Genomic DNA, 23,351 nt, shown 5'->3' on the forward strand with positions numbered 1-23,351 from the left:
CTGGAGGCAGCATCGAGTCTGAAACTCCCAGCCTGTCCTCTGCGGGTCCTGACAGCTGACTTGTGTTCCTTAGTCTGCCTCCCCTCTGATGTGTGTCTCTGGGTCCCGACTTGGGTGTTTGTTTCTATTTATTTTTCTTAGTTTACTGAATAGCCTTTTGCTGTGAGCTCCTCCGAATCCTCTGTGGAACAAAGCCGAGAGTAAATAAGTGAGTGCTGACAAATTTAAATATTTCTAGTCACAGCCTCGGTCACGTCTCGGTGTGTGACACCCGTACTGACAGCTGCACTCTGGGAAGAAGAAATGCCTTTTCCTGGCTCTCCAGCTGCTTCTTTTGAGCTTCGAAGCTATAGGGGAATCACCCCAGTGCCCTAGGATTTGGGCCACGTGGCTTCTTCCCTTGTCCCTAGCATACTGCAAAGGCCAGCGTGGGCCCCTTTCAGCCTCCCAGGCCCAGGTCAGGCCTCCCCTGGACCACCCCCATCCCACCAGGAGGTGATAATTATCAACACAAAACAAAGCATCTTGACTCAGATGGTTGTGCAGAAAAGGAAAGGGAGGCTCAGAGAGGTAAAGGGACATGCCCAAGGTCACAAAGCTACTATGCCATCCCCCCACCATGTTCCCCCAGAACCCCCACCCTGTCACCATCATCCCTGAGGGACACTAAATGGGCGTGCTCACAGGATCTCTCAAGAGGATCAGGAAAGGAGAAGCTGGGTTTCCCAGCTCACAGACTCAGCTGCACAATGTCCCTGAGGCTTCTAGAAATACAAAGTACCCCTCAAACACCCTGACTTTGTCCTAGGTCTCCCCTAAGAGTCTGGGAAGCAACCCAGGACAGGCTTTGCAGTAGCAAATACAGAATGGGAGTGAGGACGAGACGAGGTATCAAGAGCACATGGGCAACCCACTATCTTCTTGGAGGCTCAGCAGGATCTTCCCACACCCAAATACAGGCCGTCACCCCCTTCCAGTGCACACATCTCTGTGGGAGAAGCAGAGGCCAGAAGGGCAGGAAGGCTCTGTAGTTTCAAGAAAAGGTATAGGCTGTGTAGACAGACCTGGGTTCCAAACCCCAACTCTCTCACCTTCCAGCTGTGTGACCTTGGAGGCAAAGTACTTAAGGCCTCTGAGCCTGTTTCCTCATGTATAAAATCAGGGAAACAGTGTCCCCTCCATAGGCTGCCATGAGGATAAACTGACTCATGCAGGTAAAGTCTGCTTTACTTTTTTTACTTTTACTGTCTGGCTGACAGTAGGCAGGTATACACATCCCACAAACACCCTCACGTTCTTTCACCTACACACGCTCACACATGGCACATATATGGGTACATGTCTTTATCACACGTGTGCACGCACACACACACACACACGCATGTGCGCAATCTTGTCTCCAGCAGAGGCAGCCCCAGTTTTCTCTGGGGAGAAGAAAGTGGAGAAGCCAGGCTCTTGGCCACTCCAGAGAGATGGCCCCACTTGGCTGGCTACCCCAGCCTTCTAGAGGCTGTGTCTCCCTGGGCAGGACCTTCTGGGAAAACAGTGTCCTCCCCTGGACACTCTGAGCCCTGAGTGAGAAACTGAGGCAGGATGAGGCTGAGCTGGCCTAGGTAGGGCTTCTTCCCTATGGCCCTGACCTCCCATCCCTCCATCGAGGCTTTCCCACCTGATGGGCGCGCCACGGCCCTGTGCCGGCCTCAGCAGAACGGTGATGGTATTCTCAGACTCGCCCAGAGGTGACGGCATGTCAGCATAATCAAAGCTGGGGGCTGGGGAAGGGGACAAGATGTCAGCATGAAGCCTGACCACTAGCCCAGGAAGGTCAGGCCTCTAGTCTCCTTGACTCCTGTGCTCAGATCTCTTCCACTTTAGCTTTGTTCCCTCTGACCTGAGCTTCCCTGACCTCCAACCCCTGAACTCAGTCCTCAGCTTCCGTCATCTCCTGGCCCCTCTGACTCAGTCCTCCCTGACCCCTGAACTTAATCCCTAAATGGCACATTCATCTCAGTGGGGGGACCCTCTATAAACACCCCCAGGACACCCCCTCCCCCTGCCATGCCCCCTCAGCCCACAGAACCCTGGGATTCTGGGCCACCTCTACAGGGATCAGGCCAGGGCCAGGTGGGCTCACCTGAGATGTTGGTGGTGATCTCGGTGAGTGCCGCCTGGCCAAAGCCTTTGCCTGTGCGGGCACGCACTGAGAACAGGTAGGTGGTGCCTGGGTGCAGATTGGAGAAGACATGGTAGGTCTCATTTCGGAGCTTGGAGATAGTACGTCGTGGGCCGGGCACGTTCACTGCAGGGTCTGATGACTCGATGCTCTGGTAGCTGATCTGGGGGGCAGGACAGGCAGGCAGGTGGGCACAGGAATAGGGAAGGTCATCACTGGCCCCATAGCCTCCCACCCATCATAGTTCAGGTTAGCCAGGGAGAGGGTCAGTGGGACCATGGATGTCCATTACTCCAGACCTCTGGGCATCTTCACCTCTCTTCTTTCAGGGCCTCTGTTCCCATAACCCACAAGGCACAGACCCCTGACCAGTAGACGGAACCTCCATGATCACTACTGTCCCTCCCCATGCACCTCCTTCTCCAAGCTGTGTGCCCACCTTCCACCAGGGGTCCCCACTGTAATGAGGTCCAAACTCACCTCATACTGAGTGATGAGGCCATTGGGTTCCTGGGGCTCCTCCCACTTGAGGAAGATCATGTCCTCCAGTGGCGTAAAGGTCAAGGACTCAGCTGCGATCCCGCCAGGCACTGCGAGGGGAAGGTGACACAGGGCAGTGGAGAGCAAGCTTTGCAGCCAGACGCCTGAATTCAGATTCCAGCCTTTGCTTGGACTGACTACTCACCCTCTCTGAGCCTCAGTTTCTTCTTCTTCTGGGACATGGAGATGAAAACAAGCCCTCCCTCACCAGAATCAAATGATGTGATGTACATAAAGCCCCAAGGTAAATAACTGGAACTTCATTTGATTCCACCTATTCCTAGGAACTCAAAAGGGGTAGTTGGCATTTTCATTACTGTGCAGGTTGCATTCAGCAGAGAACGTCTGAATGTTCCTATTTTGTTCCAGTTGAGTGGATTTCAGAAAATATAGACCTCTGCCAGGGAAATGGAAACAATTGCATTAGAGTGGTGGGATTATGGGTAGGAAAGGTTTTCTTGTCTAAAAACTTCTGATTACACAAAAACTATGTTCAATGTAGAAAATCAAAATGAGCATAAAGAAAATTAATGGCATCTACAACTCCATCACCCGGAGACACCATTAACATTTTAGCACAAATGCTTTCAGGTTTCTGGTTTTGTTTGGTTTTGTTCTAATGTACCATCTTAAGGGCAGTCACAAGAATTTCTTCTGGGAAGAGAATGGTCTTTGGGGAAATGCCTTGATCAACTACTGGGGGGGAAGCCGAATTCCTAAGGTAGCAGAAAGTGGAACCCAAGGTAACCATCATCGCAGCTAATGTGCTCTGGGTTAAAATGAACAGCTAACAAGGCAACTCCACTATCCAACCACCAAATTGATAAAATGAAAAAGACAATTCCAAGTGTTGGTGAGGATTCAGAGCAACTGCAATTTTCACACACTGCAACGGAGCATGCAAACTGGCATGAGCACTTGAGGAAAACTATCTGGATATACCTACACATCCTATAACCTAGCCGTTCCACTCCTGAGCATTAACCATCAGCAATGTGTGTATCTGCACAACCCCCCTGCCAAAAAAAGAATCTACAAAGATTTTTCTTTATAGTACAATTTAAAATAGGGTCAATAAATGTGGTATATTCATATAATGGATTATTCAGTAATAAGAATGAATTCCCTAAGCTGTCTACACAACATGGCTGGCTCTCTCAAGCACAGTCAAGGGAAAGAGAAACCAGTCAGAAAAAGAATACACATTGTATGACTCACTCCATTGCTATAAGGTTCAAAACCAAGTAAAAATTAATCTACTGCATTACAGGCTGGGATAATGGTTACCCTGAGGAGATTGTAAGTGGGAATGTACGTACAAGGGGCTTCTGGGGAGCTGTGAATGCGATTTTGTGATCTGTGTGTGGGTTATTCTGGTGGGTCCAGTCTGTGAGAATTCACTGAGTTGCCCACTTGAGGTAAGCACACTTCTTAGAAGTATTATACTAATACTTCAATGGAAAGTAACAAATATTAAGTAATGAGCAGTTATTGGAGGGAGGGAGGGAGGGACAGAGAAAAAAGGCCATGCAGCTCAAGTGAGGCCTGCCTGGTAAGAGCAGGGTAAAGCAGCCACAACATATCTGGTAGGCAGGGGGAAGGGCAGACAGAGGTCAACAGATTTTAACAATGGAGGGGTCTGATGTTGAACTTGAGGCTCATTGTGAAGGGTAGTAAAACAGGCCACCTCAAAATATACCACTTTGGCATAAGGATTATTTTGAGCTAAATCAAGAAGAAGCAGATACAAGAAAAGTTCTCTGCCCTACCCATTTGCCAAAAAGCAGGACATAAATTTGTAAAAGTGCTACCCTCCCCTCACTACCAGGAAGGAGAGAAACACTGAGACAACTCTAGACCCTAAGCAGCCCAGAAGAATCTACATAAACTTTCCAAACTAGCCCTTACCTACCAATGGTTTTCCCATATATTTGCCTTCACATTATCTGCTGTACCTAGAATCTCAAAGTCCTTTTCCCATCATGTTGCTTCTCAACAAATTCATTAAAACACTACATAAGCCCAAGCTCTAGCCACTCCTTTGAGGTACTCATCAATAAGTACTCCCAAGTGTGCCTGTGTGATGCACATGGTAATAAATTCCTATCTGTTTTTCTCTTGTTAATGTCTTTTCTCAGGCTAATTTATAGGGCCCAAACCAATGAGCCTAAGTAGAAAGAAAAATGTTAAGTTTTGTCTTCTCTGCATTTGCAATGTTTCAGGGTAAATGGGGGGGGGGGGTGCTTTGTGGAAATCAAGGAAGGAGCTGAATTTTCTGTCTGGGCCACTGCTATGCAGAACAGAAAAGACCACATGTAGGGAGTCAAGAAAAATAATCAACCAAGGAGTTTCGGGTACCTGCAGGTTTGCAGGAATGTGGGGGAAGGCTTTGGATCTGTGCTGGCATTATAGCACTCCTGTTAAGAATGAAAACTCTGAAGCAGATGGCCAGGTCTGAAATCCAGTTCTGCTACCTATCTCCTAGCTATGTGACCTCACCTAAAATGGCGATAGTAAACAGTCGACCACCATCTAGGGTTGTCATGGGGATTACACGCATTAATACTATATAAAACGCATTCACAATAGTGCTTAACGTGTAATAAGTGCTTAAATACAGCACTGCACCTGACAATGACAGAACACACATTTTTTTCAGATACACATGGAATATTTGCCAAAATTTAACCATGTGCTAGGCCGTAAAACAAGGATCAAATTTCAAAAGACCAAAATTAGAGTATGTACTCTGACCACAGAAGAATTAAGCTGGAAATCAATCACAAACAGATAATTATGGAAGTCTTAAAAATCAGGTAACGTAATTCTAACTCTTGAGTCAAAGAAGAAATCACAACAGAAATTAGAAAATATTTTGAACTGAATAATAACAAAGGCAGAACATATGAAAACCCATGGGATGCAGCTACAGCAGGGCTTCGGGGGAAATTTATAGCTTTGAATGTATATATAACAAATGAAGAAAGTCTCAAAATCAATGATCTCATAAGCTTTCATCTCAAAAAGCTAAAAGAACAGCTGATCAAATCTAAAGAAAGTATAAAAAAGGAAATACAGAATAGAAAATGAATATACAATTAAGTAAATCAACTAAGCCAAAAGTTGGCTCTTTGGGAAGATTAAAAATGTATACACCCCTAGCAAGAAAACAATGAGAAGACACAGATTACCAAAATCAGGAAAGAAAAAGGGGACACACACTACTGATCCTACAGAAATTAAATAAATATAATCAGATATTATAACCAACTTTATGTCAAGAAATACGACAATTTAAGTGAAATTAAAAATTCCTTAAAGCCCAGTATACCAAATAGATACTAGAGTAGAAAATCTTAATATTCTGATATCTATTTTAGAAAGTAAAACTGTGGTTAAAAAGCATTGCCACAAAGAAAAATCCAGGCCCAAATGCCTTCACTGCTGAATTCTTTCAAACATATAAGGAAAAAATATACCAATCTAACCCAAAGTCTTCCTGAGAATAAATACTAGCCATCAGGGACACCTGAGTGGCTCAGAGGTTGAGCATCTGTCTCTGGCTCAGGGCGTGATCCTAGGATCCGGGATTGAGTCCCACATCGGGCTCCTTGGGAGCAGGAGAGCCTGCTTCTCCCTCTACCTATGTTCCGGCCTCTCTTTCTGTGTGTGTCTCATGAATAAATAAATAAAATCTTTAAAAAAAATACTAGCCATCATTACTTTGTTGTTACAGTTGTTTTAATCGTAAGCAAAAAAACTTCCTATAAACATTTTAGCCTCGGGACGCCTGGGTGGCTCAGTCAGTTAGGCATCAGACTCTTGATTTTAGCTCGGGTGGTGATCTTGGGGTTGTGAGATCAAGTCCTGGCTTGCACTCTGAGTGGAAAGTTGGCTTGAGATTTTCTCTCTGCCTCTCCATCTGCCGCTCCCCCACCCCATGCTCGCTCACTCACGCACGCGCTCTCTCTCTCTCTCTCTCTCTCTGTCTCTCTCTCTCTCCCCACCACTGTCTCTCAAAAAATAAATAATTTTTTTTTTTAATTTTCATACTTCAGGGTGTTTGTGGGAGGCACTGAATATGCCAGGAACCAGGGCTAGGACTCTTACCATCTTCATCTGTCTGGAAAGTGACCTCCTTGCCCTCCTTGCGCCCCTCAGGGTTAGTGAGGATGAGCCGCACGTGAACATTCCGGTAGGGCAGAAGGTTCTTGATGGTGTAGCGGCTGACTCCCTGCTCCATCTTCACACATTCCCGGATGGTCTGGTTGTGGCTGCTGCCCAGTGTATAATGATAGCACAGGGACACCGCATATGTGTGGCAACGTGTCACGTTGTAGCCCAGAGGCTCCCACTGAAGAGTCAGCTGGCGGGCCTGGATCTCAGCAAAAGCCAGGCCTTTGGGGGCCCTCATGGGTTCTGGGGAACCCAGGAAGCAGAGAGAAGAAGGTAGAGGAAATAGGAAGAGAAGAAGTGGGAAGGGAGAAAAAATATTAGTCAGCTGCTGAAATCATCCACCCTTTGTCCTCAAGAGTTAAAGAGACCACCTAGAATGTTGTGCAGGGAGTAGAAGTATGTGGAGTCAGGCGGGGCTACACCTGAATTCCAGCTCTGCCACTTGCCACTGGCAACCACTGGCTGAGTACCTTTGCCTCTCGAGCTTTAGTTTCCCCACCCACAAAATGGGATAATATGCACTACCTCGTATGATGGTTGTGAAGTTAAAGGTAATGTGTGCAAAGCATGTTTGACAATGGCTAGCACACAACAGGCCCTCAAAAATGTTAGCTACCATTTTTTTTAATAACACAATTCACTGCCTATTTCAAGATCATCCTGGAGGTCATCAGGACAGTCTGAAATGACCAAATGCTGTATTTTTCTTAATTTATTAATTCCAAACTTGTTCTAAAACAGCTTATAATAATATATACCATACAATAATAACACAGAGAAATCAAGATGATGGGTGAAATGACAGCCAAGTAATTAAATAATGCCAGAGAACAATAAGGAACAGAAATGTGTGCCATTAGGTCCCATGCAGGTCTAAAGATAAGGTTCAGATTGGGCAGTCTGTTGCCTGGCTGCCCAAGCAAAAAGGGAAATACAATCTGTTATAGAAGGGTAATGATAATAATGACAGGAGGGACCTGGGTAGTACAGTCAGTTAAGGGTCTGACTCTTGATTTCAGCTCAGGTTGTGATCCCAGGGTCATGAGACGGAGCCCCAAGTCCAGCTCCATTCTCAGGGAGGAATCTGTTTGAGATTCTCTCTCTCCCTCTGCCCCTCCCCCACTGCACAAATTCCCTCCCTCTCTCTCAAATAAATACATAAACCTTTAAAATAATAACAATAATAATGGCAGTTAACATGTACTGGGGGCTTTGTATGTGCCAGGCATTGTTCTAGAGGCTTTAAACTGCTTTATCCATTGAATCCACTCCTTAAGCCAGTATATAGGTACCATGATTAGCCCTATCTTTTTTTTTAAGATTTTATTTATTTATTCATTAGAGACACAGAGAAAGAGAGGCAGAGACATAGGCAGTGGGAGAAGCAGGCTCCATGCAGGAAGCCTGATGTGGGACTTGATCCCGGGACTCTGGGATCATGCTCTGAGCCAAAGGCAGACACTCAACCACTGAGCCACCCAGGTGTCCATGCCATATAGATGTAGAAATGGAGACACAGAGAGATTAAGTAACTTGCCCATAGTCAGTCACACAGATAGTCAAGTAGAGAAGCTGGGATACAAACTTGGACAGGTTGCCTCCAAAATCCATGCTCTTAACCACCACTACCTGCCTCCCTGTGAGGAAGTCACTGTCCAAAAAAAAAAAAAAAAAATCACACCAATGCTTCAGGAAGGATAGCTCCCGCAACATGAGGGAGGAGCACATGACTGGGCTCTACAGCCTCCTGATGAATCTGCAAAGTCACTTATAAAAAGAGAGAACCCAAGGCTTCTGAAGCAGAGGCAGGATGGAGCCCAGATGCTCAGCACTAGTCCTACACCTGCACTGACCAGCTGCGTGATCTTAAATCTCTGGGCCTCAATTTCCTCATCTAGGAAATGATTGAAGAAGCCAAAATTACTGACAATCTTCTCTTTCTTGCACCCTAACTCCATGAGATGCAGTTTCATTACCCTGAAGTTCCATGAGCACCTGCGAAGCGTCCTCAGAGTCTCTCACGACACGCTTTAGAGAACAGATGAGAAAGAACTGCTGTTTGGCCTCTCAAGATGGTTAAGTATGACCTTCTTATCATTTTTACATGATTCATTTGCTCACGATGCTCTTTACAAAGGAGACACAAAGGGAAACACGGGCCCAGACTGCTCTGGACTCGGGAGTATATGAGCAACACAGCTTTCGATGCCAGCCCAAGTACAGCACAACACGAAGTTCTGTTTCCACTAGAGCTTTGCTTTCTTCCCCAAGCTATGGGCAAGTGTCAGCCCCCAGATACCTATCAGGCACCAAAGAGATATTTGAGCACCTGCTAGGAACAGGGCCCACCACTTGACTTCTTGCAGAGTCTGGCTCCCTTCTCCCCACAAGTGAGGCAGACCCAATTCCTACCTGACAAGAACACTAAGGTCCAGTCCCACTGCTCACTGCAATCCCGAGGGCTGCTGGTTGCAAGCCCACTCACCATGTTTCCTCTCCCATTCCTAGCCCATAGAGTTTTTCCCCGTGTTTTGCTTTGTGATTTTGTCTTAACCCACGTTCTTAGGTGTTTGAAGTAGAAGGAGATTTTGTGTGCACCTCACTCTGCCACCTTGTTCAGAGATCATTGCTTTATTCCCTGACATCCAGGCTCTGATCCTGGCTGCCCCAGGGTGTCTAGGGAGCCAAGTGCCATTGCTTTATTTGTTCCCTGCAGCACTGCTCACATCCCTGCCCCGAGGGACACGAGCCCTTTTCATCCCTGCAGGTTTGGCCAACGTGCACTTCTTTTGTCCTCTCGCATAGCATTTAGAGAACGGCATGAAAAGTTGCATGTAAACTGGTGACACAGGCTGGACTGGGACTATGACAAACAGGACAGTAAATGTCCTATCCAAAAGGGACAGCTGATACTCAGCTCCAGGCAATGTTCCCATGAAAGACTATAGATTCAGGATGGCCAGACCCTCCTTTTCTTTTGTTTTTAAAGATTCTATTTTTAAGTAATCTCTACACCAACTAGTGAGGCTCAAACCCACAGCCTGGAGATCAAGAGTCGCAAACTCCACGGACTGAGCCAGCCAGGCGCCCCGAGATCCTCCAGTTTTTTAAGAGAAGCCAAAAACTCAGATTTTATGTGAAACCTCCAGGTTTTTAAATACTGGCAACCTACTCTGGTTTTGGTAAAACCCACTTTGCATGGCACAAAATAACAGACCTCTAACCTAGAAGGTGAAACCTCCACCTTCATACTTGGGTACCTCACTCCCCCAAGCCATGTTAGCCCCCATCTACCTCACTGGATTGAAGAGTCTTTGAAAAGAAAGCTCACTTTCCTCTTCTCCCAACCCTGATCAAATCTGGGCAGATCCAGGGGCTCAAATAGTTTGTTGACGACAGACTGATATGTTGATTGAGGGGTGTGAATTCATGAGTCTCTCTGTTTCCAAAAACCATCTGGCACCCAGACATACTCTCTTCAGCTGCCAGCACACACTGGCAAACAGAAAATGGGGGCCTTGAAGCCCCACTCCTCTAAATTCCACTGGGCTGCAGGCCACTGACAGATCAAAAGTCAAATGCTCACGAAAACAAGGAGGCTCACACTGAACACCTATTAAATTGCACCAAAATGTGTTGATTTTAATGATTCTAATAGCATGCAATAACCCCGAACCATTCAACTGTTTCTCCTGGAAGGGTCTTTGGAATGGGGTCGGATGCTCCAAAGTTCAAATCCGATGGGCTCTCCAAAGTGCAAATCCTATCTCCACCTCTCATTAGTTCTGTGACTTTAGGCAAGTTGCTTTGTTCCCTTTGAACGTCAGCTTCCTTGACTGAAAAATGGAGATAGATGCACCAGCTTTGAAGAGCAAGTGGCAGAGTCACAGGCAATGATGTAAGCCAGACCTCCCAGCCTCTCGTAATTAAGAAACAAACACGTGTGCACTAAGGCTAAGATACCAGTGGAAGTAAAAATTAGTACAACCATTTTTTAAAGCAATATATGTTAAAAACCCTTTCTTAACCCACTCCTGCCTACCTTCCAGAAATTACTTAGGGGGTGGAAAATCGCATAAGCACTGTTTTTCAAGATAGTATTACTTATAATAATAAGGATCTGGAAACATCATAGTCCAGCAATATGGAGGCACTCCAGGGGCTTCTATAAGCCAGTAAACATAATTATAAACAACACAACACATGGAAAACCACAAAGCAGAGGAAGCAGAGTACAGAATGCTTTCTCCATCCCAAGGACAAGAGTATAAAGCTATGTACTGTAGGCATATGGGCAGAGATTCGAAGAAGACAGAAAAACTGGGCTAGGATGGCAAGGTTTAGCGTGATTTTCTTTAAATGCCTTTTCCTGACATTATATTACTTTTTTTTTTTTTTTTTTACAGTAAATCATATTGCAGAAAGGGAGTTTCAGGGAGATGGGGGAGAGGACAACACAGCTGGCCAACAGCAAAACAACTTCTGGCCAAGGCGCGTAAGCAGGGCGCTGGGGACGTCAACGAACCAAGAGAAGCATGTTGTTAAAATGGGCAGGACGAGTTGTTTGGGTTTTATCTGTCTGGTCCCAGGCCCCAGCTTCCATCCTCGCCAGCCTGTGTGAAGTGTTCAGCAGTTCCTAGGACAACGTGGGCACATCAGCCCATAATGGCACCTGCTGTCACTGCGGCTGCTGTTGTTTCAAACACTTCTCTGGAAATCAGGATATTGAAAATTTTTCTCTGACTTCTATGGACTCACTGGGTAGATCTGGGCAAGTGACTAAATCTCAGTTTACTCACCTGTAAAGTGGAAATTAGCCACCACTGTCATCATGAAACCTGCAGTTCTGACACATTGTATGATCCCAGGGAAGTGCCTCCCCCTCTCTGGGTCTCAGTTCCCCAATCTGTACACTAGGAAGAGGAGAAGAGAGATTGCCTGTGGACCCCCTGGCTCTGATTTCTTTTATTCTGAACACCTGAGCAGAACTGGCTTTGAAAGGTTAAAAACACCGTAAAAATAACAACTGTCATTTGCTGAGTGCTTACTGTATGTCAGGGCCTACCTTCATATGTATTCAGTACATTTATAGGCAATTATTTGCATTTAACCCAAAACACTGAAGGCCCGAGGGTACAGGCCTCACACCTCCTCTCTTCCATGTATACTTACTCCCTAAAATCTAAAGACTGAATCCAGAGTTCTCAACCCTGGCACTACTGACATTTTGGACTAGATAATTCTCTCTTGTGGGGGCTGTTTGTGCACTATAGGACGTTCAGTAGTTTCCCTGGCTTCCTCTACCCTTCAGATGCCATTATCACTCCACCCCCAGTTGTAATAACCAATGTCTCCAGACACTGCAAATGTCTCCTGGGAGACAAAATCACCCCCAGTTGAGAACCACCAGGGTAAAAGATCTCATCCAGTCTCCTGGCTTTAAATACCATCTGTGTCTCTACTGATGACTTTCAAATTTATATCTGCAGCCTGAACTTCTTCCCCGAGCTCCACTCATAAATCCATCTGCCTGATGGATATCTCCACTTAAACGTCTAATAGGCATCTCAAAGTCAACTTTTCCAACACAGAACTCCTGATCTACAGCACCCCGTCACACCTGTCCCTCCACAGTCTGCTTCTTTCCAGTAAATGACAACTCCATCCTTCCAGCTGCTCAAGCAAAACACCTTGGAGCCATCCCTGACTTCTCTCTATTTCTCCCTCGTTTATTGCATGGCTGGTCTATCAGCAAACGCAGTCAGCTTGACCTTCACAAAAAACGCAGAAGCTAACCACTTTTCACCACCTCTACCACTTCCTCCACCTGCCAGCCTCCACATCTCTCAGCCACATGGTTCCATCAGCCTCCTCAGTGGTCTCCCCTCCTTGGCCCCTCGCCCTCCTAGAATTTATACTTCATAAAAGGGCCCGAGTCATCCTTTTAAACAAAGTAGATGACATCATCCTACTTCCCCCAGCAATTTCTCCAGCTTTCTGCACAACTCAGCCCCTTACCACCTCCTTCAGGTCTTGCTCAAAAGTCACCTTCTCAGTAAAATGGTCTCTTAAGCCTTTTTTAAATAACAATTATCCTAACCCCACACCCAACTCTCCCCCCCACACCCCAACCCTGCTTTATTCTTCACAGTGCTTATCATCATCTACCAAACCATATATCTCACTTGCTTTACTGTCTCCTTCCACCAGCATGAGTTCCATGCAGAGTTCCCACAAGACAGGAGGAACTCATATGCCAATGGCCTTGGTCTGTCGCAGTCATGGTCCTATGTCCCTAGCAACTACAATAGCGCCTGACCCATAAGATGCATTCAATAAACATTTGTTGAATGAACCTTAACACCAACGCTGCATGGTAAAGATTTATATTCTTCTCATCCTGTAAAACAAGGGGATGAAAGCTCCAAGAAGTTAAGTAACTTGACCCAGATCCCTCACCTAGAAAGTTATTCCCACTGGCACACTCTGATCCACCACCCAGGGTCTCTTAAAATGTGACATTCAACTGGATTTTCGATGACTCCCCAGATCAGCTTTTTAAAACACTTAAGAATAGAGACATACAAAAAGATAAAAACCTTGTATCTTAACCAAAAATTAACTCAAAATGGATCATGGACTCAAATGTAAAATGTAAAGCTATAAGACTTTTAGGAAAAAAACAGGAGAAAATCTCTGAGATCTAAGGCCAGGCAAGGAGGTCTTAAACTGGACAACAAAAGGACAACTCATAAAAGAAAATTTTGACTAACTGGTCCTCATCAAAATTAAAAATGGTTGCTTTGTAAAAGCCCAGGTGAAGAGTTGAAAAGACGAGCTAAAGCAGGGAGGAAATATTCACACACTGCACATCCAACAAAGGACTAGTATCTAGAATATGTAAAGAACTCCCAAAACTCAAAAGGAAAGAATGAATAATCCAATTAGAAAATGGGGGGATCCCTGGGTGGCGCAGCGGTTTGGCGCCTGCCTTTGCCCCAGGGCGCGATCCTGGAGACCCGGGATCGAGTCCCACGTCGGGCTCCCGGTGCATGGAGCCTGCTTCTCCCTCTGCCTATGTCTCTGCCTCTCTCTTTCTCTCTTTCTCTCTCTCTCTGTGACAGAAAGAAAGAAAGGAAGGAAGGAAGGAAGGAAGGAAGGAAGGAAGGAAGGAAGGAAGGAAGGAAGAAAGAAAAGAAAGAAAGAAAGAAAGAAAGAAAGAAAGAAAGAAAGAAAGAAAGAAAGAAAGAAAGAAAGAAAGAAAGAAAATGGGCAAGAGGGGCACCTGGGTGACTCAGTTAAGTGTCTGCCTTCGGCTCAGGTCATGATCCCATGGTCCTGGGGTCAAGCCCTGCATCAAGCTCCCTGCTCAGTGGGGAGTCTGCTTCTCCCTCCCTCTCTCTCTCTCTCTCTCTCTCTCTACCCCTCCCTCTGCTTTTGCTCTCTCTCACTCTTTCTCTCTGAAAAATAAATAAAATCTTTAAAAAAAGAAAAGAAAATGGGCAAAGACCTGAACAATTGACTGAACAGGATGTACAGATGGCAAAAAGCACATGGAAAGGTGTTCCACAACATTAGGCATTAAGGAAATGGAAATTAAGACCAAGATGGGATATCACTACACACCTCTCAGAATGGCTAAAAAAAAACAATGACAATTCCAAATGCTGACAAGGATGCAGAAAACTGGGTCACTCATACATTGTTGGTGAGAATGTAAAAACAATAGAGCCATTCCAGCAGTTTCTGATAAAACCAAATATGCAATTATCAAATGACTCATCAGTCACACCCCTGGGCATTTATCCTAGAAAAGTGAAATTTCATGTTCATGCAAAAATCTGTACACAGGGCCGCCTGGCCTGGGTGGCTCAGGGGTTTGGTGCCTGCCTTCAGCCCGAAGCGTAATCCTGGAGACCCAGGATCGGGTCCCGCGTTGGGCTCCCTGCCTGGAGCCTGCTTCTCTCTCTCTGCCTCTCTCTTTGCCTGTGTCTCTGCCTCTCTGTGTGTGTCTCTCGTTAATAAATAAATAAAATCTAAAAAAAAAAAATATGTATACAAATGTTCACAGCAGCTTTATTTATAATAGCCCAAAATAGGAACCAGTCCAGATGTTCCTCAACAGGTGAATTAATATTCACCTGTTCAACAAACTGCAGTGATTCCACACCATCATATGCTACTCAGCAATAAAAAATAAAAAAAAAAAAAAGAATGACTGATATACCTAACAACTTGGATGAGTCTCCAAGAAATTATGCTGGGCAAAATAGCCAATCTTTGTGCGAAGACAATTCAATGGGAAAAGAATACTCTTCAACAAATGGTACTGGGACAGCTGGACATTTACATGCAAAAGAATGTGGTTGGTCCCCTACCTCACACCATATGCAAAAACTAACTCAAAAATGGATCAAGGGCCTAAATGTAAGAATTAAAACTATCAAAGTCTTAGAAAAAAATAGGGGCAAGTCTTTGTGACTTCAGACAATGGTTTCTTAATATGACATAAAAATCACAAATAAAAACAAATTAGACTTCCTCAAAATGAAAAACAAAGGACACCATTAAGAAAATTAAAAGACAACCTACAGAATCAAAGAAAATGTTTGCAAAAATATCTGATAAGAGTTTAGTATCCAGAATATATAAACAACTCTTACAACTCAATACTACAAAGACAAATAACCCAACTTTAAAATGGGTAAGAAATCTGACTAAACATTTCTACACAGAAGAAATACAAATGGCCAATGAGCACATGAAAAATTGCTCAAGATAATTAACCACCAGTGAAATGCAAGTCAAAACCACACTGAGATACCATTTCATACCCACCATGAGGGTTATAATCAAAAGACAGATAATAACGAGTATTGGTAAGAATGTAGAGAAATTGGAACCTTCATACACATAATGGGAATGTAAAAAATGATACAGCTGCAAACAATGCAATAGTATTTGGCAATAAAAAAGGGTAAAGAAAAAACCGTGTCACAACATGGATAAACCTTGAAAACATGATGCTAAATGAAAGAAGCTAGTCACAAAGACTATATGGTATATGATTCCACTTATACAAAATGTCCAGAAAGAGGCAAATTTACAGAGACAGAAAGAAGATTAATGGTTGCCTCAGGTACCAGCTTTCTTTTTGGGGTGATGAAAATGTTCTAAAATTGATTGTGGTGATGGATGCACAACTCTGAATATACTATAAACCACTGAATTGTACACTCCAATGAGTGCTTTTATGAGATGTGAGTTATATCTCAATAAACCTGTTACCAAATTTTTAAAAATCAATTTCAAAGGGTTCTATACTATATGATTTCATATTTATATGACATTTTTGAAATGGCAAAATTCTAGACATGACAGGCAGATTAGGAGTTACCAGGAGCTGAGGTTGGAGGAATGGAGAAAGGTGAATAGAAAGAGCCACACAAAAGAGTCTTAAATTGACTGAACAGTATCTTGACTGTGGCAATAAACACACAAACCTCGAAACGCGATAAACTGTATAGCACTAAATATTCACACAAATGGAGACAAGCAAAATCAGGGAACTCTAAGATCTGTGGGCTATGTAAATATCAGTATCTTCATTGTGATATTACCTTCTAGGTCTGCAAAATGTTACCATTCAGAAATAGGGTAAAGGGTGTGTGGAATCTCTGTATCTTTCCCTTTCTTTCTTTCTTTTTTTTTTTTTTTAAGTACTCTCAACACCCAATTTGAGGCTCAAACTCAGAACCCTGAGATCACAAGTCACATGCTCTAAAGACTGAGCCAGCCAGGGCCCCCTATAGTTTTTCTTACAATTGCATGTGAATCTACAATTATCTCAATAAAAATTCCAATTAAAGAAATATACTGAAATCTGTTCTATTTTCCATTTCTCTTCAGATTAAACAAGAGTGTCCTCTGGTGCAGGACTGCCATAGCTTCTAACAGCTGCTTGCTTATACCCTTTTGAACAAGGAAGGGAAGACCTCAATCTCAAAAGACCCCATAAGAGATTCCAGCTGAAATTAATAATACACTTTTATTTCATGGTATTTAGTTGTTCATCTAGATGATATAAGAATTGATATAAGAATTGATGATCTTAGAATTAAGAACACAAATTCTGGAGCCAGCCAGTCAAGGACTCCACTGCCAGCTCTGCTACTTACTAGCTATGTGACCTTGTGCCAGTCACTTAACATCTGTGCACCTCAAACACCTCAACTGTAGAATGGGTATGACAGGGTACCTAGATCATAGTGTTTTAAGCCAATGTGTGTGTGTATGTACTTATACACATGTGAAAGTATCTGGCACAATGGTAATAGCTATCATTATTACCTTTACCATAAGGATGGGGGCGGGGAGATCACGACGTTTTAGAAAGCTCAAGAGGCACAGGTGCAGGCCAGATTACCTCTTGTAATGTGCTCCCTTGGTTCATCCCTGGGTAGCCCTGAGTCCACACCCAGGTGTCCCCAGGATGGAGGTGGGCCAGGAGATACCCACCTGCGCATTTGGTGCGGCTGATGAGGGGCGGCCCCGGGCGGCCGGTGCCGCCCTCACCCGGGCGCGTGAGCAGTACGCTGATCTCGTACTCGGTGTCGGGGTCAAGGTGCCACAGCTTGTAGGTCTGCAGGCTGACGGCGTGCACCTCGGCCCACGGGCCGCGGGACATGCGATACTCAATCTCCTTGCGCACGATCGGCCCGTCGCCAATGATGGAGTTGGTGTTGAGCTGGATGATGAGGTAGGTGGGCCCCGCGCGGAGCAGCTGCGGGGGGGCAATGGGTGTGGGGGGCTCTGCGAGGACGTGAGGGAGAGGCGGAACCCAAAGGTGCGCTGTGAGACCCTGCTCCCAACCCCGGCCCGCAGCCCGTCCAAATCCCCAGCAGCCCTCCCTGTCCTCCCAGGACCCTGAGAAAACCCCCAGACCCCCAACTAGACTTTCTTGCCCGCGCCCACTAAATCCCCAGGCCCGAAGGGGCACCGGCCCCAAAGGCTGATCCCACACTCACCCTAAGCCTACACCCTGCCCCAGTTCTGGCGTTGAGGGGTGGCCCCGTGCGGGTGGGGTCAACCCGGGGGCGCCTCAGCCAGACCCCACCTTGCGTGGCTCACACCCCAACAGGGTCTCCCCGCCCCCGATCAGACCGCCTCCCGAGGCACAAACTGCCCCTTCCGCAGGCCCCGCCCCAGTCACGCCCTGCCGGCCCCACCTTCCCGCGGGCCCCGCCCCTCGGAGGGTGCAGCCCCAGCACCCACCCCCAGCCCCACCCCACCCCCCCACCCAGCTACGGGAGCGTGAGTTGCTGACCCTTGACGATGAGCTCCGCGAAGTTGGAGACGCCCGCGCCTCGCGGGGCCTGGGACACGCAGCGGTACAGGTCCTGCTCCGAGCGGCTCACGGAGGCAAGCAGGAAGGTAGCCAGGAAGCGCCGGTGGCTGATGTGCCGCACACCCGCGGCGGGCACCAGCGTCCCGCTCTGCCGCTGCGCAGGGGTAAAGGGGACAGGGTCAGGAGTGCCGGGGAGGAAGGGTCCCCATCTCGCTCTGACCCGGGCAAGGGGAGTACTGTATGTCCTGGCCCCATTTAGCAGACCCTAGTATTCCTGGTACTAGCTCTCCACCGCAGGAAGGTGTGGATAAGAAGGTGATTAAGGGAATGTGGTCTCTGCCTCTGATGGAGAGTGGTCTGGGGATCCTGGAGCCACCCTCTGCCCTGGGGGTAACAAGAGCACCCAAGAGAGCCTGGGTGAGGGCAGGGATGCCTGAGTATGAATGCTGGAAAATGCAGGAACAACCCGGCACCCTGTAAGGAACCCAAGTCCCAGAAGAAATCCCCCCCCACCTTGATAAGGTCCCTGCCACCCCCTCACCTGCAGGAGAAAGCGCTCGGCCTCTGCTGCTCTGCCTGCTGCCATGCATTGGAAGGAGGCATTCTGGCCAGCATTGACCTCCACATCGCCCAGGCGGGAGAAATGCGGGGCCTTCGCTGCGGGAATAGAGCCTCTGTGTGAGCTGGGCCTGGGCCCCCTGACAAGGCAGGAGCCACGGCCACCGCACCCCTCACCCTGTACCCCCGTGGGCTGGGACTCACCGCAGGGGTAGCTGAGAAGCAGGACGTCATCTAGGCCCATGTAGCCCCTGCGGTCTGGGGAGATGAGGGCCTCAAACAGCACCTGGGGGAGGCGGGAGGGTCCCTGTCATATCCCTCCAGCCCTACCTGGGGAGGTGCCCACAAGGGACCCCTTTTAGCTCTGCTCCAGTCCAGGCTCCTCAACCAGCAGAGGTCAGCCCCACTCACAATGACCTTCCTTACCAAGCCTGCTAGTTGAGGGGGGGGGGTGAGGTGCCAGCAGCCAGAGCTAACAAGGTCAAGGCCAGGGAGGTTCCATCCCAGTTCTGGATAGTTACCTTCAAACAGGAAAACTTCCCAGCCAGACAGGGTCTCCAGGTCAGCACTGTTCCAACTCACCCTTGACTCCGGCAACAGACTATTTGTATTGACAGTGATCTCTGATGCTGAATCTGGACCACAGCAGCACTGAATAAGCTGAGGCTGACCACAGACCGACCCCTGACCTTGACCACATACTGACTCCTGATGCTGACCACAGACTAGTTCCAACCTTGGTTACCTGCTTACTCTGTCCTCAGGCTGATACCTCTCTACCCTCACCCCTGAGCGCAGGCTGACCACAGACCAAACTCAGCCTACCTGATATTCATTGGGCCAGAAGGTGCTGACGGCCAGCTCAGCCTGGTGCCACTGATGGCCATGTGATCCAGTCATATTCCAGACGGCACTGCCCAGGGGACCCCCGTTGACACGCACATAGATGCCCAAGGTGCCCGGGCTGTGCCCATCCCGGCTGTACAGGAAGTAGCTGAACTGCACGCAGTGGGTATCATTCTCACTCAGGCTCTGGAAGATTACATGGGCCCGCTGGCCTGGGGTGTGCTGGGAAGCATTGACCATCAAGTAGGAGCCTAGAAAAAGAAGGAGGAGGAGGCAGGAGCTGAGGAGGCTTGGGGAGGACCAATGTCAGGTGGGCAGAGGAGGGGGGTGGGCAGATAAAAGGGACTCCGGGCATTTGGATCCACTGGGAGTTAAGAATTCTGAGTCCTGGTCCCCAACTCTGTCTGTGTTGAGTCCCTTCACCTCCCTGCATGAGAATCGGAGAAGCAAAATCGGAGAGTCACACAAAAGTGACTCTCTCAAAAACCTTTATGGCCTCTCACCACCTATGATCACAGTCCAAGCTCATGCTGGCCCACAACGTTCCCCATGTTCTGAGCTGCCCATGGAGGCAGGGACTAACTAGGTCATTCATCTTGGAGTCAAGAGTCTGTCACAGGACAGGCCCTCAAAGGCTACCTTTTTTGAAACCCTCCCTCCCCATCTCTCCACAGGCTTCTCTCCTGGCCCTTGGATCACTCATCACGTGTGTATCTGTCTCCCCGCCAGCCTGTGATGCCTCAGGGGCTCCACTGTGTCCCCAACACAGGTCTGAACCCAAGCTGAATGAGCATGTAGAACAGAGATTGAATGAAAGGACTCTAACTTCCCTTCCAGCCCCTGCCCTGGGTCTAAATGCATGGAATACAATCCTCTTGATTTCCAAGCGGGGAAAAGGCAGCCCTCTCCTCCCTCAAATCTGGGATGTACACAGGCAGGGGAGTAGAGGGGGGCTGGCAGGGTGAGAGTGGGCCGGACTCCTCAGGACCTGGCTGGGGGATTATGGCTTCCCTTTTGTGGGGAGAAGGCCCCAGCAGCTGCCAAGAGGGTGCCCACAGCCACCCAGCTCTGCCTCCTCCCGGGCCTGGCTACCAGCCAACACAAGCTCATTCAGATCCCAAACCACGCCGCTCCCTGCTCTGGGAGGGCTCCCCGGGGACTCCACTGGAGGAGATCTCATTCATCTCTGTGAGCCAGAGGCCTGTGAAGGCAGCTCGTGGATCAATCCTAGCAGGGTAGTGAACAGAACTCCCAAGTCCCCATATCCACCCAGAAAGGGGCACATCCTGGCCCCCCAGTGGTGCCTCTCATCCCATTTCTCCATCCTCCTGGCTCCTCTCCCTGCGAGCAGCTGCGTGTGTCTCTCCCCCTTTCAATCTGATACTGTTCTTCTTCCTCTGGCTTCCTCTGCCCACCCCCTAGTCTTTTTCCCTAGTTGTCCTCCCCCTGCATCCATCTCCTTCTCTTCATTTCCTCCCTTCGTTCCTGTGGCTCTTCCTTCTCCTCTCTGTGTCTGCATCGCCCTCCTTCCTTCTCCCTCCACCCCCCAACTCTCTTCCCTAGGATGTGCAGACTAAGAGGGCAGAGGCCCAGCACAAGGCCCACACTAAATACTCAATCTCTCTTTCCCCTGTCTCACTGGGTACGTCTCTGCGAGTGTGAGAGAGAGGGGCAGAGCCCACCCAGGGTCCCTGCCACAGGGGGGCACCTCAACAGACCACAATCACAAGGTCAGACTTTGCTCTCCACTAACAGAGAGGTCAAACAAGGAGCTGAGAGCTGTTTATGTGAAGGCAGAGAGGAATGCCCCAGGGAGCGCACCCTGTGAGCAAAGGCACAGAAGGGGGAGGCAGGGAGGCCTCCAGGGGACAAGGTGAGCGGTAGGAGATGAGCCTAAAGACTGCCCGTGCCAGGCTGTGCAGGATCCCTCTGGCGGCTTCAAGTTCTGGCCTTACCACTGAGAACTTTTGCTGCCCTTCCCCGAATTCTTGACAGCAGGTACAACTGCAGCCATGCTGTGAGCTGAGTAGCAAAGGTCCTGGGCCACTATGACAGGGCGAAGGGGAGGAGGCCCTTAAGCTGTCTACTTCTGGGGTTCCTTCAGCACGCCCATTTGTTCTCACACTATGCTGTCTTCCAACTCAAGCTTTATCAGTAATAGGGTTGATAATTTGGCCTCCATATCTCTTATCCTTTTCTGAATGCCCAGCAGATTCTGTACCCAATAAAGCGGGTGCTGGTAATTGGGCCCCCTCGAATACTTCCAACAATGGTAACTAAATAGTAACTAAACATTCACTACATTCCACTCCCATGTTATGCAGCTTGTATACATTATCTAATAACCCTATGAAAAGGATTATTATGCTCTTCACTTTTTAGTTAAGACAATGGAAGCTCAGAGAAGTTAAGTGACTTGCCCAAAGTCACACAACTGATAAAGCGATGAGGCCAGAATTTGAAGTCCAGTCTTCACGACTCTGGGACCAGTACAGTAGGGGCCATCATCAGAGTAGAAGGCCAGTACTACAATGCATGTAATTAGACTGACTCCCACTCCAGTGCCCATGATGTCATAAGTGCTTCATCCTGAAACAGGGCAGAGCAAGGTAGAAATTGGGAAGGATCTGGGACTTCCAGGAAGAAGGGAACTTCAGAGGAAGGTTATACACACATCCAGCCCCCAGTGTTACCACTCCATCAGGATCTTCAAGTCCTGGGAGATAAGGATGCAGAGGCTCTAAGGGAGAAGAAGAGAGCCTCCCTGAAGGTGGACTTAGGAAGACCTGATGGGAATAGGGTGGACTCCAAACTAAGCTATAGAGGGAATAATGGGAAGTGGGTCTTAACAGCTTTCAGTGTCTTTGATTGCTTGAACCTGCACCCATTTTACAGGTCAAACTACCTAATATATACAATTGGACAGTCTCCACAGAGCCCCACATTCATAGTATCATGTATGTCACTACAGATGCAAAAGCAGAGGTGACCCAGAGAGGTTAAAGAACATGCCCAAGGTCACACAGCAGGTGGCTATAACTGGAAGGAGATAAAGAGGAATGGTGGTAGAGAGTAGGCTCACCATGGGGCAGGTCCGCCGGAGACCGGGTACCAGGGTGGATGTGCACTTGCTCCCACTGGAAGTCGTCATACTGGGCTTGGCTGTACTCGCAGGGCACTGCTGGGTCACTCACCTCCTCGAAGGTACAGCCGGCTGTGAGGGCAGGCATGGTTAGCTCCTGCTAGGGCAGGGTCGCTGACCAGCAGGGCTCCTGGGGCTCCCCTCCAGGAGCCCCTGCCCTCTCCCATGCAGGCCCACACCTTTTCCCTCCCTCTCCCAGGCCACTCCCCCCCCCTTGCTCCCTCCCTCCAACAAAACTCTCCCTCCTCCAGCCCATTCCCTCTATTTACTGTCTCCACCCAATACCAATACCTCCCCACACCACCCACTGCCCCCCAGGACCCCACACTGCTCAACCACCCAACCAAAGACCCTCCCCCAGAAAAACTAGTTAGCATTATCATCAGAGCCTCACAACTCGTGAGATCAGGTCTAGAATTATCCTCATTTTCCAAATGAGGAGACCACAGCTAGTCAGGGACACAGGTGGGACTCGAACAGAGATCTCCTGTGTCCCACCACGTGCCTCTCCATCTTCACATAAAGGACAGATGTGGGCCCCATGAATGCACTAAGCCAGCCCTGATGGT

The 23,351-nt window shown here is 47.8% G+C and overlaps 1 protein-coding gene across 6 annotated transcripts in view; it reads right to left on the reverse strand.

Moving 5' to 3' along the window:
• The window catches only part of PTPRU (protein tyrosine phosphatase receptor type U), a 78,445-nt gene that overhangs the window by 40,353 nt on the left and 14,741 nt on the right, over positions 1-23,351 (reverse strand). For all 6 annotated transcript variants that reach the window (XM_077898814.1, XM_077898809.1, XM_077898808.1 and 3 more), the window contains exons 2-11: positions 22,723-22,854; positions 19,620-19,891; positions 18,999-19,080; positions 18,778-18,893; positions 18,216-18,390; positions 17,408-17,701; positions 6,824-7,132; positions 2,654-2,763; positions 2,135-2,336; positions 1,670-1,772 (exon numbers count right to left, since the gene is read on the reverse strand). In XM_077898814.1, coding sequence (XP_077754940.1) covers positions 1,670-1,772; positions 2,135-2,336; positions 2,654-2,763; positions 6,824-7,132; positions 17,408-17,701; positions 18,216-18,390; positions 18,778-18,893; positions 18,999-19,080; positions 19,620-19,891; positions 22,723-22,854 — 1,795 coding nt within the window. The remainder of the gene's footprint in view (positions 1-1,669; positions 1,773-2,134; positions 2,337-2,653; positions 2,764-6,823; positions 7,133-17,407; positions 17,702-18,215; positions 18,391-18,777; positions 18,894-18,998; positions 19,081-19,619; positions 19,892-22,722; positions 22,855-23,351) is intronic.

The sequence above is a fragment of the Canis aureus genome, chromosome 5, assembly GCF_053574225.1.
Source record: "Canis aureus isolate CA01 chromosome 5, VMU_Caureus_v.1.0, whole genome shotgun sequence".
In the NCBI taxonomy this organism is placed as follows: Eukaryota; Metazoa; Chordata; class Mammalia; order Carnivora; family Canidae; genus Canis; species Canis aureus.